Below are 16,930 nucleotides of genomic sequence, written 5' to 3' on the forward strand. Positions count from 1 at the left end.
CCTTCCTTCCCCCTCCACCTTGTCCTTTCCCCTTCTCCTGTTCCTGAGCCCAGCCAGGGATCACTAAGGCCACCCAATGTCATCGCACGCCACTTAGGAGGGGCAAAATTCTCTGGAAATGCCTACTGTGTGCTCTCTATGCCTCACCCTCAGCCCCACCTGCCCGCAACCTGAAGAAATCAAGGGGGAGCTCAGGGAAAAGAGACAGCCAATACCGGAAGCAGTTCTGTTTCTCAGTGATGATGTTGGTATCACTGGATGATCATGTGATCTACATGAGCCTTCAGTCCTTTTTAGCCACTGACTCAGCTGCCTGGCTCCTTCTCTGAGCACCTCTCCACACCAAGCACTGCGGACTTCAGTATATAACAGAAGGCAAAGTGGGCTCTGGAGCCAGACAGACTAGGGTTCAAACCCACTGTTACTTACTAATTTGGTAAACTTCAGCAGGATGTCTGACTCTGTCTCTGAATACCATTGCCTCATCTTACAAAGAAAGGTACCTATTCTCAGGGTAGTTAGGAGGATTTAACTGACGCAGGTGAGAAGGCAAGCTATTGTACACAATAGTGCACACAATACACTGTGCACAACAGATACACAGATGACTCAGAGCTCTGTCGTCAGCCCTGCATTTTTCTAGCTCCATATACTCCGCCGTGTTGATGCTGAGGTGCCTGTGAGCGGTGTCCAGGTGAATATAAATGAGCATTAGGTAAATGAGCTCACATTCAGGGTTGAGACCAGGGCTTGAGACAACTATGATCCAAATCATAATAGCAGCTAATATTTACCAAGTTCTGTCTACATGCTAAGTGATACACAAATGCTATCTCGTTGAATTCTTACAGCAACGTTGACACACACTATCATCCTTGTTTTACACATAAGGAAACTGAGACTCAGGAAGGTTTCCTAACTTGAAGGTTTTGGATAACCTGCAGGATCCAGGCAGGGGACAGGAGACAGAGAAAACCCAGACTGAGCTATCTGAGCTTTTTTTTTTTCAGAAGTGGGAGATACAGAGAGAGGCAAGTGTGGGGAGAAGCTTCACCTAGATCAGGGTAGAAACTCCAGACTATGTGAAGACACTGATAGCCTTGGTGACCAAGGACGTGAGGGAAATCAGGTTTGGACTGGAGCTAGAAGCAGGAGAATTAGGGAAAGGAATACAGAAGTGAGGTGACTGGGTAGGAGGCAGCTGGCTTTGGGTGGCTGGAGAGAGCTGTCCAGGCTGAGCGCTAAGTCCTCTCCAAGCTGGACGCTATTCCCTGCACCCTGGTTCTGGGTCAGTGCACCTGTAGTGAAGTCATTTGTTACTTTCAGGAAGATGGCCTGAAGTCTGTGATGCTGTAAGGACTCCCTGATGGAGGAAGCTGTAGACATATGAGGAGGGAGCCAGCCTGGGGGCTGCCACATCCACTGGTTACAAAGACTACAGAGGAAAGGAGAGGAAGAAGCCCCTCTCTAGAACTGAGTGTGGGACAGTGGCCCTCACGGCAACCCTGGCCCATGGGAGAGGGAAAGGGGCCTTGGGCCTCCATCTCAGGGTGCTGTAAAGGGACAGGAACACAATTACACCTCAAGACCTGTCTCTAGTCAGCCTGGTTCCAGGACCTCTGGGGCTTTGCCCAGGAGGCCCAAGAGTGGGGCTGGGGAGGAGGAGGGGAGGCTCCTGCCATCTTCAGGAATTCTAGCAAGAGAGGGCTTAAGTCACCTGCCCAAGCTGCCAGAGACACCACATGGGAATATACGAAGAAAGATGTATTTGAGAAAGGAGAACGTGGGATTTTGAGGGTCTGGAGTGTGCCTATGGGAGTTTATCTCATTCTATTTTTAAAAAGATTAGGCTTTTAAATTGGGGCTTGGGTGGCAGAGATGAGACTAAACATTAAACGCATATTTCTCCATTTTGGAGCATTACCTTGAAAGGAGCAATTAGGCAGTGATTTTAATGCATTGTTAGGCTGCTTTTAAGTGAGGGATGTGGGTGGATCTGTGGGGAGGGTTTTTCTACTGCTGCATTCACTCTCCCCCCTTCATTGCCTGTCACCGCCAAGGTGTGAGCTCTCAACTCTTAGCAGGTCTGTCTCCACCCATTCCCAGTTTCCCAGCTCCGGACCATTTCACACACTCCTGCCAGATTTCCCTTCTGCAAGCTAGGCTCTTGCCAGGCACACTCTGGATCAAAACCCTCCTCTGACTCCCCTGTGGGGCACAGAATAACATCCAGATCACCTGGCCTGGTGTTCAGAGCCCTCAGGATCTGCCCCACTCCTGCCTTTCCCACCTTACTTCTGAGTTCTCCCAGTATCCCGCCCTTTGTTCCAGTCAAATTAAACTGTCTTTATTCCTTGATTACATATCCCCCTTATCTGTAGTTAGCTTCGTTACACTGCTCTTTTTGCATCAAATATCTCTTCCTCTAATTTTTGCATGATCAAGTCCTTCCTATCCTTCAAGGTCTAGTGTAAATGCATCTACCCCCAATAACCCTTCCCAAACCACGTCAGAGGGCAGTCATGTGATTGTTCCCACTCCGAACTCATCCATAGCATTTCTTAGTATCATTCTTACTGCACCTATCACATTCTATGTTGCTTGGTGGTTATTTGCTAGAAAAGGGGTACATCTTTTCTCTCCTACTAGAGACACTTTTAGCTCTTGACGACATAATCCATGTCTGATCATTACTGCTCTTGATAATAAGAGCTATCATTCACTGAATGAATTACTCAATTTTAAGTATTTGGGGATTTTCTAGTAATGTTTTTATTATTGAGTTCTAGTTCATTCTACTGTGGTCGGAGACATACTCTTTATGATTTCAGTCCTTTGAGATTTATTGAGAATTTGCTTTATGGCTGGACATAAAGTCGATTTTAGTAGTTTTTGCATGTGCACTGAAAAAAATGTATTCTGTCTTTGTTGAGTACATTGTATGTTGATTAGGGTGTGGTTTTATACAGATCTTCTGTATCTTTATTGATTTTTATTTATATCTTTATCGACTTTTTATATTCTTTGACTTTTTATTGACTTTATTGACTTTTCAAAACTATTGTCTCAGTTACTATTAGATTGTTAGTTGTCTATGAGTTACAGGGGAAGTATGTTAAAGTCACCAGTTATGATTATGCAGTTGTCTACTTCTCTGTATAATTCTGTCAAGTTTTGCTTCACATATTTTGAAGCTATGTTATTAGATGCATATAAAGTTACGTCTTCGTGGTAGATTTACACTTTTCTCATTGATCAATATCACTTATTATCTGTAGTAATTCTTCGTACCTTAAAGTGTACTCTGTTTGATGACATTAGTATGGCTGTACCAAATTTCTTTTGGTTAGTGTTTGCATTGTGTAGCTTTTCCCATCCTTTTACTTTTAATCTTTCTATGTTTCTATACTTAAGGGATATTTAGTAAGCAGGGTGTAGTTGGGTTTTGTTTTTCATCAATCTAGCAAACTTTGTATTTTAATCAGCCCATTAATGTTTAATGTTAGACTGATATATTTGGATTAACTGTTTGTTTTCCATTTGTCCTATTTTTTAAATGATCCTATCCCTTGACTATGTTCCTTCTATTTTATTATTTCATTTCCTCTTCTTTAGCTTGTTAGTCATGCATTCTTTTCCTAGTCTAGTATGATGACTTTAGAGTTTATAGACCCATCTACTCATCCTGGAATGTCTGATATATGCTAGACACCATATAAGGTGCTTCACAAAATTAAACTCTACTCTTGAGCACCCCCACTAAGTAGTTTTAATTATTCCCAGGCTACAGAATGAATACATTGTTCATCAATTATTCTGTCTCTGACTTTCTTGATCTCCTTGCCTCTGAGAAAAGGCTACCAGGTACTGCTGTGTATTCTGTGCGCTGCACAATCCCAGGGCTTTCAATCACATTACAAACATGTGACTAAGCCCCATCTTATCACTTCCTCAGCTCTACTTCATGGGTGCAGGGCATTTGCCCCAGTTAAAGCTCCCAGGTACAATTACAGGTATCATTAATGTTTAAATTCTTCCTGCAAATAGTTCCTAAGGAAACATAAACTACCCCCTTATTTAGTTCCACATGCGGCACGTTGCTCACAGGTGGAAAACCTGTCCGCCAAAATCGAATGCGTGGAGGAGCAAGAGCTTCTGGGGCCCAGAACCACACCTGTTAATGCAGGAGCCCAGAAAGCCTTCCTTCAGAAAGCCAGCTTGAACCTGGTGGTTTTAAGAGGAACTGCTCCTTTTCTTGGCCTGCAGAAGTGACCACAGTTCTGGGGTCTGCTTAGCTCTCCGGAGGAGCAGGCTGTTCTGAGCTCCCTGGGCAGTCTTGCTTAGGAACTGTCTGGGCTGAGCGGAGGAGGCCAGCCTCCATGTGGTGGCCACGTAAAGTGAGAGGATAGAATTTGGAGACTTCTCTCTCAATTACACTGCAACTGCTCCTTGGAGAGCAAATACCAGTTTCTATCAGCTTAAGCACTTTGTCATGAAACTTCCACCTGGAACATAGAGAAAGGTCTAATTCCCTCATTTTTCCTCCTTAGGCCCTAGCTTGCCTGAACATCATTAGATGTTCAGTGTTTTTTTCTCCAGCTAAATTATGTATTTGTCAACTACCTATTCATTTGTCTGCCTCCGCCCACTGGATTATGAACTCCATGAAGACATGGATTTGTTTTCACTGTTGTGTCCTCAACATCTAGAATAGTGCTTAACACATACTAGAGCTCAAACTATGTTTGTTGAGTGAATTAAATATTGTTTGTTATTAATGCCCCTTGGGGGTCAGTGTCATTGACATAATGCTCGGCTGGAGGAAAGGGAACCTGGGGAGATAGAAGACTATAGGTGGGTCAGCTAACGTCTTGCCACCTTGGACTACTCTACACTAGGCTAATACCAATCCCTGCTTACCTCGTGAGAGTCTGGGGAAGGATTCAGTGAGCTAAGGGGTGTGAAGTCCTGGAGGAGGCAGGAACAGATGACTGTTCTGTTCAAATGGAGGGGTAAGCCTTGAAGTGTCCTCTGAGACTGCAGAGAAGGAAACGAGGGTAAGTGCAGATGGGGAAGGGGCTGAGGATGCAAGGGCTGCCAGCATGATGGCAAAAGGTAGTTATTATTATTTCCCAATTACTGTTTGAAAGCAGAGACCCTATTTGTTCACCTTTGTATCCCTAGTGCCTGGTACACAATAGAGGTTTGATAAATGTCTATTGAATGCATAGAGAATGGGTGGATTATTGGTTTAATCTCATACAGCAGTTCTTAAAATCATATTTTTGGCCTTGTTGTTTAGGACTGGTTTCTGATGGAATTTGAGGGGATCACTATCATATTCTGCTGTACTATGGGTGGCCCAGAGGAGAAGACTCCCTAGAGGGAAACCTAGACTCGACCGTATAGCAGCCCAGCACCACCAAAGCCAACTGGCCAGCAAGGCCCCCTTCTTAGACCCTCATGCATGGTCCTCTGAGCATTTCTAGTCCTCCGTTGGCTCCTACCTTTGCCTCCCTAGAGCTCCTTTTCCTCATCACCCAGCTGTCTTCCCTTGATGGCATGAGCCAGGCTTCAGCAAATTACAACCTGTGGGCCAAATCCATCCTGCAGCCTGTTTTTGTAAATAAAGTTTTATTGGAACACAGCCATGCCCATTCATTCATGTATATTCTATGGCTGCTTTCATGTTACAAATGACAGAGTGAATAGTGGCAACAAAGACCCACAAAGCTTAAAATGTTTATTATTTGCCCTTTCATAGAAAGTGTGTGCTGACTCCTGGTCTGAAGCATCCTTGGCTTTAGATGATTTGGGCTTGGGCAGTACAGTTCTTATCTGATACAATATTTTCCCTTGGATAAAGAGTTCATATTTTGGTAAAGGTTAAACCTGATTCATAGACTCTTGCAACATTACAGGAACAACCTTGAAATCCAGCAAGTTCAACCTGATTATTCCTGTGCTTTAAAGGTGCTTTAGTCTACAGGACTGGTTTTTTTGTATAAGTGGTTGTATATGGGCAAGATTTAGAGGTAGAAAGACCCCTTTTCCTCATAATACTTCTCATGCGCTTGTCAGTGCCCAAAATTCTGTCAGCAGGAGATAGAACCTTTCATTCCACTGATAAAAGAAGGCTTAAAGTGTAAAGTCCTCTGAAAAAGAAGCCAATGACTTAAGCCCTTCCCTGGGGAACCCCTGCTACTGCCTTTCTTGAGCAGGTTTTGATGGAGGAGGGGAGCCAGCTACATGACAGGTCTGGAGGATGGTACCAGGCAGTTCCTGGAAGCTAATGGCAAACCCTAGTTTGCTCTCAGTTTGGCCTAGAGCTGGACCTGCTGAATAATAACTCATCTTCTCAGAAAAATCCAGAGAGTGGACAGTTATTATCCTCATGGATAATAGGCAATTTAGAAAAGTTCCGTGGTGGAAGGCAGCACCGTTCACCAGTCACCCAGGCAGAAACTTGGGAGCCCTTCCTGTTTCCTCTCTCACATCCCATAATTTAAGCCATGAGACAATCCTGTTAGTCTTACCTTCAAAATATATCCCAATTCTTACTTCTTCTTATCTTCTGGACCATTACCCTGGGCCAAGCCACAGTCTTCCCTTGGGCCAAGCCACAGTCTTCCCTTCGCCTGAACTGTGACAGCCTCTTAACTTGTGTTCCCACTTTCCACAGTCTCTCTCCATCTAGCAGTGGGAGCCAGCTGTAAACCATAGATCGTGTCACTTCCCACTCAAAACCCTTTCATGACTTCCTGTCACATTTAGAATAAAGTCAAAAGCCTCTCCATGGCCTGTTGGTCCTATAAGATCTGGCCTCTGATTTTTTACCTCATTTCTTACTTTGGCTTCACTCCACTTCAGCCATACCCACCTTCCGCTACATTGAGCTCATTCCACCCCAGGGCCTTTGCACTTGTTCTTCCCTCTGTCTGGAAAGACCACACCACCCTGCACCATATTTCCATTGCTGGTCCCTTCACTTTATTAAGTTCTCTGCTCTTCTTACTTGTTGCTTCAATATGTTGGCATTCCCCAAAGCTTCTGTCCTTGCCCTGTTACCCTCTCACTCTAAACTCTTTCCCTGGCTGATCTCATCCTTTGTTTGGTTTTGATGATCACCAGTGAGCTGATGATTTCCAAACATATATTTTATTCTCTACTCTGAATTTCAGGTCAGAATATCCAAATGCCTCCTGGCTCACAAAGACCTCCCACTCAACACGTTCAAGATAGGACTTGGCTTCTCCCCTAACCCCTTCCTGCCCCTCCTCTCAGTGGAGCCCCTATAGTTGTCCAAACCAATACTTGATTTTTTTCCTTTCCTTTATTTTCCATGTCTCATTGATTTTTTATTCACTCAAATATTTCTTGAGCATTTTCTCTGTGTCTGAATCTTTCTGAAGATTCAGACCTGCTCCTTGCTCTTACAGACCTTCCTGTCTAGCAGGGAAGACAAATGTTAAATTACTACAAATCTGTTTATTGTGCTAAGAGTCACAAAGGGAGTACAGGGAACTCTGGGAGGGTCTAGTTCAGTCCCAAGTCCTGTTGCTTCTACCTTCTAAACAGTTCCTTCTGACCTGTCTGTACCTCTTCATCCACACTGTTGCCATAGGCTGCCATCCTCTCTTGTCTGAATGCCCATATGAGCCTCCTAGCCCTGTATCCATCTTGCCTGCCTGGCAAAACTTCTCAGGATACATTGCATGTTCCCTAGAAAAACCATAAACAAAGGCCCTAGATGGCTGGACCCCTGTTTCTCTTTCTATCTGCATCCACGCTTTGTTGGATTCCTTATAGCTTGGGGAATTCTTCATCTCTAGAGATGAAGAAACTGAGGTTGGCTGCTTTGGCTGGCCTTGCACTGCCTCCTTCCAGGGGCCTGAGTGGTGTTGGGCGATCAGAGGGACCATGCATAGAGATCTGGCATTTCTGAGCTTGAGGGAATTTTAGATCACCCACCCTCACGGATTCCAACAGGGCTGAGTTAGAGGTCCTTCCCAAACTGCACATCCTTGCCATCCCCATCTCTTCTCGAATTTTCTGGATGATTTAGGGATCATTGACCCAGTTGTACCCCTCTCAGCCCCCTCATTGTCCTCATAAGGCTGCTCCTCTAGCTCTCAGCAGGAGGGAGCCACAAGGCCAGCGTGTTTGTGATAAGGTGGGAGAGATGTGCTAGCAGAGCAGTTGACAGCCTTGGCAATGACTGCTGCCCAGCTGTTCCCTTTTTTGGTGTCTGGTCTTTATTGCAATTTCCCTGATGGAGGAGATGGGTTAGCATTAATAGTGGAAGGGTGTGAGGACCTGAATTCATTCTGGAAATCTAAGTTTTGGCGCAGTTGTAGATGATTTTGTACTTGGTGGATTGAAATGGGGCCATTATCATATGAGAGCAGCCTTGAATACAGGATGAAGTAGCCTCAGAATGAAACTGAGATGTTCCCTGTTCAAAATGCCCTCAAAATGACTTGGACTTGAAACAGCACATGACCCAACCCATCTGCTCCCTGCAGATGTCCCTGAGTGGCTTTGTCCTCCTGCCTCGGCAGCACTCCTGCCCGGACTCCTCTTTTTGAATTGTGGGCCCCACCATCGGACTAAGCAGGACTGCCTAAGGACTATAATTTAAGGGCTGACACAGACGGACCCTTTGTCCTGAGACCATCTCCACATCTATGCTAGTAGCCTGTGATTTTCTGAATTCGCACTGTTTCTGGTTGTTCCCTGTCACATTGCAAATGCCCCTTGAGGGAGACATGTCAAAACATTATCAGCTACTAACATCTTAGTGCAAATCAATTTATTCACCAGTTGGAGCAGCCACCATAGAGCTAGAACCCAGACCGTTGTCCTAGGGTTTCTCAAAATGTGGCCTAAGGAGCACCTGCCCCAACATCTCACTGAGTCATCACCTCTGGACGTGGAGCCTGGGCTCCTGTGCTCATTAGAGTTTGAGAACCGCTGGTGGAGCAGGCCAGGCCTGGGAGGAAAGTCCAGGGCACGGAGTCCCTGGGAGGTGGAGGCATTGTTCAAGGCCAGGAGAGGGTGCTTAAGACAGGAGGCGGGAGAGTGCAGGAGCTAGAGGTCGCACTTCCTAATTGTGTGACCACAGCCCTCATCTCTAGGAACACCTGCACCTCGACAAGGACTCATTGTGCACTTGCTCACCTGGGACCCTGTCTGCTGACCACTGCTCTCCTCTTCCTTCATCTAAGTGCATCTTATCTTTCTATTTAGGTCCATAGGCTGCCAACTAGAAGGGATTTATAGAGTATCTAATCCTATTCCCTTGTTTCACAGACAAATGAGACTCAGAGGGAAAAATGGCTTGCCCCAAATCACACAGTGGCACGGCTGGGATAAGGCTTCCTGGCTTTCATCTGCATTTTCTCTCTCTGGTATCCCTAGATTTGCCTAATCAAAGACAGGAATTATGACTTCTTTCCCTGTGATAAAGCACCCCAGCAACATAAATACAATGTTGGGCACGTAATAAACATACAATAAATGTTTCAGAGTTGAATAGACTGTGATGTGCCTGATAGTAAGGAAATATCATGGCAGGGGAGAAAACATTGAACTTGGGTGTCAGAAGATCTCCACGCTGGGCTGGGCTCTATAGCCACTTACCTGGGAGGTGGCTAGATTCTAAAGTTCCAGCTTAAGCTTCCTATATCTTCCTATATTAAACGCTTCGCCCACCAATATGGTGGCCACTAGCCATACATGTGGCTATTTAAATGAATTGAAATGATGTAAAATTAAAAATTCAGTTCCTCAGTTCCACTAGCCTAATTTCAAGAGCTCAATAGCCACATGTGGCTAGTGGGTAGTGTATTGGACAGCACAGATGTAGACCATTTCTACTGCTGCAGAAGCTTTTGTTGGACAGTGCTGGACCAGACTTTGAGGGTGGAGGGGATGTAGGAAGCCAGGCTTTTTCTGTCCAGGAGCTTAGAGCTAGTGAGCTTTTGAGAGCATCTTCAGAGGCATTCAACCCTGTCCTGCTGGGGAGCTCTCTCCTGGGAAGAACTCAATTTCTACTCTCACCTTCAAACAGCATTAATGACTGGAAAATTACAGTTCCAGCCAGGAATTAGTTCTCCTATTTTCTGACCTGAGCCCAAAAGGAAATGGAATCTGTGAACCTGTTTTAACTCTGTATTGATCAGAGCATCCAGGCAACCAGCACATTTCAACTCACCTCCATTTCTGCTATGATTGTTGTGTTTGGAAAGTGAATACATGAACTCTTTGAGGACTGAGCAGTTTTCAGTGCATCTGGTGAGTATATCATTGGAGGGTTTCCTTTGAGGAAGACTCTTGATAATAGTGCCAAATCTCTTGTCAATATGGGAAAGTTTTGATGTTCCTATCTGCTGTAGCCTTGTGATGAAATAAGGTGAATAAAACATTCAGCCTCCTCTACAGCCCCTCTGTGGGGGGCGAACTTAGCCAAGGTGTGACATAGGGGAAGGACATATTATTGCCCTCATGTCTTTTGTTTTAACACCTCTCCATTTCTTTCCTGGATCTTGGCTTCCTTCAAGGTTCCCCCACTGCTGCAGAATTAATCTTAGCTAATTGTATTTCCCAAGAACTCACTCTTCCCTCTGATATGAAAGTTGATAAAAGCTTAGGGGCACCTATATTATTCTTCCCTCGAAATTACATATTTGTTCACAGTCCTTTGCAAGATTGGGGTACTTTTAGGGACCCAGAAGGATGAATCTCTAATGGCTAATTTTAGCCCAACGGTAGGCAGTGGATGGGGAGAGACTGGAGCAAAAATACTGCTCATTACTCTTCAGATCACAAAATTACACCATGTAGGTGACTTTCTTCTCCCAAGGCCATGTCTGCCCCATAGTTGAACTGACCTCCTTGCCCTCATCCCGTGAAAGACGTCTGCATGTTCACACCTGTTTCTGGAAGTGGGGTTTGTGTTTAAGGTCGAACTTCAGTTCCAGACTCAGGTGACTCAGGAAGAGCCACCTTGCTGCTGCTGGCCCAGCCCTGAGTCTCATGGCCTGGACTGAGACCAAGCCTTGATTTGGGCTTCTGGTTTTATTCCCCAGTGTCTGAACTCCTGTATTCATAACTCATCCAATATTCAACTCCAGGATTCCCTCTGTCCCATTTTCTCAGGGATTAGAGTCCTGGAACCTGCTGTCTACCTTCCCATCTCCTGTTTATATCCCCATATGCATCTGTAGGGTCATGTCTCCTGGACAGGGTACACTGTCCGCCAATAAGGCTGAGCCTTCCTGAAGTCCACTGCTTGTCCCAGGGACCACCTGACTGATATTTGCTACTCTCTTAGTATCCTGTGTCTTTCCTACATCTGCCAACCATTTGTTTATTGAATGTTTATGGTGTGCCAGGCTTAATGTTAATGGCAGTTTATAAATGTTTTCATTTCATCCTTACACCAGCCCTAGACAGGTTGGTTCTATTACTAGACCTGTCTGAAAGATGAGGAAACTGAAGTGTGGAGAGGTTAAGTAAATTATCTGATCTCCTACAGATACTAAGTGGCAGGGCTAGGGTCATGATCCACATCTGTTACACTCCAGAACCTGAGCTCTTCACACTGGGCTCTCCTGCCTGTGTGGTGGCCGTCCTTCACCACCTGCAGCTGAGGCTGTCCCAAGTACTTGTTCTACCCCAAAAGGCACATGCTTGCCTTTTTTGTCTTGCTGTGTCCAGTGAGGTTAGTTCTGCTGCACTTAATTGGACCGTGGGACACATAAGGTGCAGGTGGCCCATAGTCAGATGAGTCTCAATACACAACCCCAGGGTTCTTAGCTAGCTACCTCTATGAACACTTGTTTGGCATATAATAGGCACTCAAGAAATATTTAAATGGATGGATGCGTGAGCTGAGTGGTACCATGGAGGTCCCTTACTTCACTATCTTGCTTTTCAAGGGGTCTATATACTGGAATTCTGCTGTCATACAGACCTCAATACTGCACTGCAGGCAAAATCTCCCAATACTGAGGTTTAGTATCTCCCTGGGTCTAAAATGAACCCCATCTTTAAGTTGGATTCTCCTTTATAAATAACCAGGTTATTTAGCTTATTTCATAGAAATTCTTCCTGTATCCTGAAATTTGGGCACATGGGGAAGAGATGTGTAGATCCCATTCTAGAACATGCCAGAGAGTACCGTTTTGATAGAAAATGTGGTATAATAGGTGGGCTAAAGGTTGAGAGTTCAACTAGAGTGTTTGTAAATAGCAAAGATATTTCCACCTAACAGAGACATGAATCATCATATGAGAGTCACATGAAATAAACATCTTCCATTATGTTGAGGTCTGGCTAAAGGGCAAGAGAAGCATCTAATGAATTTTATTGCTTGAGTGTTTTCAGCTTTTTGTGTATGTGTGTGTGTGTGTGTTCATGTGTTGATGTGTATCTGTGCATTTATATGTGTATGTGTGTCATGCATATGTAATATGTGGGTGAGTGTGTATGTAATTATGTATGTATGTATGTATGGTATGTTTGTGTAGATACAACTTTGTGTTTGTATATGTGCATGTATGTATGTGTTTACATGTGTGTTCATGTGTATGTTTGTGGTTGTGTGTGTGTGTGTGTGTGTGTGTGTATGTGTACGGGAAGGGAGAACCAGACTGAATAACATGCAAAGGAGAGCAAACACTGAGGTTAGGTTCATTCTTTTAGAGTTTGGGTAGATTGGGGTGAAACCTCGGTTTGCAAGGGAAGTGCAGGCATATTATATGAGTTTATGATGACTAGGGCTTGTTATCCAATGAAAATGATCTGGTGTGAGTTCCAAGTGTAGACAGATAGGAAATAAAGTTGAAATTTAGGTGCTGTGGGCATATGCTTATAACATGACTTGTATTTATAACTAAAGTGACTTATTGGATTATAGTTATGTAATTTGAGGATTTAAGAGAGAGTAACCACATGGGAAAAGACCTAAATTTGAAATCAGGAGGTTCAAACCATTTTCTTGCCTTTTAGTAGCTGTGTGGTTTTGGGTGAATCAGTCTATCTTCTCAACCATAGGATAGGTGTTAAAAATACCCATCCTAGACTCTTCCACAGTCCTAGAGCACAAAATTTAAGGGTTGGTGTGACACTCAAGTAAAGAAACTGAAACAGCTGTGTGAAAAAACTTCAGCAGCTGCAAAGCTCGGTACAAAGCTAAATTATTCTATGTCTGGCCTGGGGCTCACTGCTGTTTTTAAGAGATAATAATAGTGAACTGGAGCAATGAGACCATATTTCTGTATGAAGTGAACTGGGAGGGTTCCTCTACGCCACCAAACAGCAGAGGGAGATGAGCAGATTAGCAGCTGTGTGTGTGCGTGTGTGTGTGTGTGTGTGTGTGTGTGTGTGTGTGTGTCAGGGTGGGGAGCTCCCACTGGCCAGTGGATAAAAGCTTTGTCTACCTCAAAAGCCAGATTCTTCATTCACGAGGAGCTTATGAGCTTGACAAGATAGATAGACACCCGCCTCTGACGTTTTTGAAAATATGCAGTGAAACAGACCTGGTTTATAATCCTTTTCAATCCTGGATTGAATTGAGTCAGGGAGTCCAAAGTAGTTAGCCTGAAAGTTCTGAGAAGATACAACTTTATAAGCAAAATTCTGATTACGGGAGATTTAGTGGGAGGTGAAGTGATAGGCTTAGGCACTGGGGAAGAAGCCAAGCTACTTATCTTTTTCAGCTAAGTAGGGGGTCCTCCTGGCAAATTGGTGGTTTCTGCTCAAGGAAAATGTGTATGAACGGTGGGGAGAGCGCAAGAAAAGATGATGCTGGTCCACAGGCTAGTTACGTGTACGCTGACAGGGAGAATCCCATTTGGGAATCACATTCGATGCATGAGAATGATTAATACTGACCCTCTTTTAGAGAGCTTTCTAGAAACCAGCACAGCACCAGTCATTGAGAAAAGTGGAAGGCATGATCACTGGAGAGGCAAGGCAAGCCCCCCAAGAAACTGCTCCTGTGTTCTTTTATGATTAGTACTGTTAAGATGGTCTGACAAAGTTTGTTCCTTTTGATTTATTCTAACTCAAGTTGAAGTACCTGGCAGCAGGGCCAGGTGCCTCGGGCACAAAATTTAAGGAAACAGTCTCGGTGCCACCTTCGATTCTGCAACCTGGGAGCCTTGCTTGCCTCACCACAGTCCAGTCCCTGCCTGGAAGACAGTTCAAGACACGTGCATTGGAAAGCCAGGAGGGCACATTTTTACTCGCTCTCACCACCCAGCTCCTTCTCCCCCAGTGCTCCTTAAAGTCTGTCATTTTGGTCAGGAATCTTTCTAGAATATTGCCACATGGGCAGGACTTCAGGGTGGAAACTTCAGCAGGACTTTTGTGAAGCTGGTGCATGAAAATATTTTCAAAAACACACACCCAGGGAAGGCAGAGAAGACATGGCTCTGATAGGGTTTAATTACATCAGTGCCTCCAGGCTTTCTGTGAGGGGTTATTTCACATTTCTCTGAAGCTCTGACTTCCCTGGGTGAAAGTGGTATTGGTGGAGTGGGGGAATTAAAGGATGGGAATGGGACAGTAAAGTCACGGAAAAGAAGAAGGGATGAGGCACCGGAGTGCCCCAGGGACCATGGCAGAGGGGTGGGGACAGTGGATAGAGTGGCAGCAACTGGCTTGGAACTCTACCAGGTAAGACTTGAGAGTCTGACTGTGAGATTGGAATCTCCCTGCTTGACACAGTGGACACTGGTGGTCCATTCGCCACCCATTCATGCCGTGCTCTCCTTCCTTGTGAGGTTAGCATCTGAAGACAAAGAAGATATCTAAAGCCTTCTCTTCTCCTCCCTTTCTCATTCATGTCCAGGTCGCTCACGTGCCCCTCCTCTGTCTCTATTGAACTTTCCCTTCTGTATATCATACTACTGGATTTTCCGCTGGCTATGAATGACTGAATTTACTTTTAGATGCTGAAAAAAGTCAGTCACTGACTTAAACAGATTAAAGTAGTTTACCAATGGAATACAGTGTCCCTGTATTACTTTGTCACTCTGCAGTTACAGTACTTTACCATTTCCACACATATCATTTCCTGTTGACATGACAACTCTGTATGTTTGGTAATATTGTCCCTACATTATGGATCAGGAAACTGAGGCACAGAGAAATTGTGACTTCCCCAAGGGCAGCCAAGTAGTAAGGGCTGAGTGTGGGAGCAGAACTCCGCTCTTTGGATGGCTATTCTAGAACTTTTTCTACTGGTCCTTACTGCCTCTGCAGTCAACCCGAGGATGGATCCTGCAGGGCAATAAGTACGCTTTCAATCAACTTTACCCAGATCTCTCTCCCACACTGACCATCTTTTGACTTCACTTTTTCTGGAACCAATTCCTCCTATGCCATCACATCCTCATCCCCACACCCAATCAAGTCCTCACCTGGATGGTTCAGAGGGGACACTATTAAGTAGATGGTGAAGTCCAGGAAAGAGCAGTTGCATTTCCAGGGGTTTCCACTCAGATACAGGGTCTGGAGTGTTATGAGGTTATGGAAGGCGGCATGGTCCAAGGTCTGCAAGCCGGTATTTCTGAGGTCCAGGTACCTCAAAGAGCTGGTGTTGGCAAAGGTGTACTTGTTGAGTGATAACAGATGAGGGTTGCTGGAGATGTTCAGCTGCACCAGGTTGCTGAGCACGGAGAAACTGTATGGGGAGATCAAGGTTAAATTGTTGAAGCTGAGATCGAGGTAGATGAGTTTGAAGACCCCGACGAAGGTATAATCCATCACCTCCTGAATCAGGTTCTTCTGACAGTCCAAGTAAACAAGGTCACTGAGGAGTCCTAGATTCATCGCTGGCAAAAAACGGATGCTGTTATCATTCAGGTACAGCCTCCGGGTGTTCAGGGGTATGTCAGAGGGGTATTCAGTTAACTGGACCCCTGAGCAGATCACTTCTTGGGCTTGACACTGACAATTATTTGGACACCTTGACCCCGATACCAGTCCCATTCCAAAGGAAAAGAGTAACCACCCAGGCCCAGGGCCTGAAGCACGGGACATAGTAAGAAGCGGCGACTACCCTCCTTCCACTTTCCAGCGGGCGCTGTCCCTCTGATCGGGAGGTTGCCGAGGGGCGTGGTGGGGCGGGGGGAGGGGCGCTGGAAAGAACTGTAACACTCTGGCTTTGGGCGAAGCGATTTTCCATTACAGGAGAACTGAACAGAAGCTGAAATGCGAGGCCCAATGCCCTGCAGCCCGGCTTGGTGGCTCTGCCGACTGCTCACTCCCAGACTGCCGCTGGAAGCCTGCCGGCTTGGCGGCTTTAAAAGGTCTCACTCTTTCCCTGCGTTCGAAAGTGAAGGGGAGCCAGGGGAGAGCCACATGACAATGAGGTTGCCAGTTGACACCTTTGTGATGTCAGCGGCCTCCGGAGACTGCCCAGCTGAGGGAGGGAGAGTCCTGACTCTTCTTCTGGGTGGTGTGAGGGTGTTTTGTGTAACTCAGTAAGCCGGCTGTCCCTGGGGGAGTGGGGGCGTGCGGCGTGGGAGTGGGGGGAAGCGCACGGATTCACCGTGTGTGCGCGTGTGTATCATCTCCCCAAGGAGGTGCAGTGGATTAGACTAGATTGGACCCCATAATCCGCAGGCCATAGAGGGATCACGGAAATCTCCAGTCCAACTCCCTTTTTTTACTGATGTGAAAAGTGACCTGTCTGAGGTCAGTTCTCAGCGTGGGTCTCTTCCTTAGGTACTGAGTTTGGATAGGTGCCATTTTTTGGGTGTTGTCGGGAGAAGATGGGAAAGGGTGGAGGAGGGGGGAGCTCCTTTGAAATGAGGCAAGGGAAATTCCCTGATAAGGTGGTGTTCTTACTACTGTATTCCCAGTTTGCATACAACCCTGTCTGCATTTGGAGTATATATGTGTACTAGTATTTAAA

At 45.4% G+C, this 16,930-nt stretch overlaps 1 protein-coding gene across 1 annotated transcript in view; it reads right to left on the reverse strand.

Annotated features, from left to right (window-relative positions):
* The window catches only part of LRRC52 (leucine rich repeat containing 52), a 36,761-nt gene extending 20,448 nt beyond the window's left edge, over positions 1-16,313 (reverse strand). Inside the window, exon 1 of the mRNA XM_082409752.1 lies at positions 15,432-16,313. Coding sequence (XP_082265878.1) covers positions 15,432-16,053 — 622 coding nt within the window. The 5' untranslated portion in view covers positions 16,054-16,313. The remainder of the gene's footprint in view (positions 1-15,431) is intronic.
* Positions 16,314-16,930: the final 617 nt, after the last annotated feature.

The sequence above is a fragment of the Balaenoptera physalus genome, assembly GCF_965194825.1.
Source record: "Balaenoptera physalus genome assembly, chromosome: 1".
Taxonomy (NCBI): domain Eukaryota; kingdom Metazoa; phylum Chordata; class Mammalia; order Artiodactyla; family Balaenopteridae; genus Balaenoptera; species Balaenoptera physalus.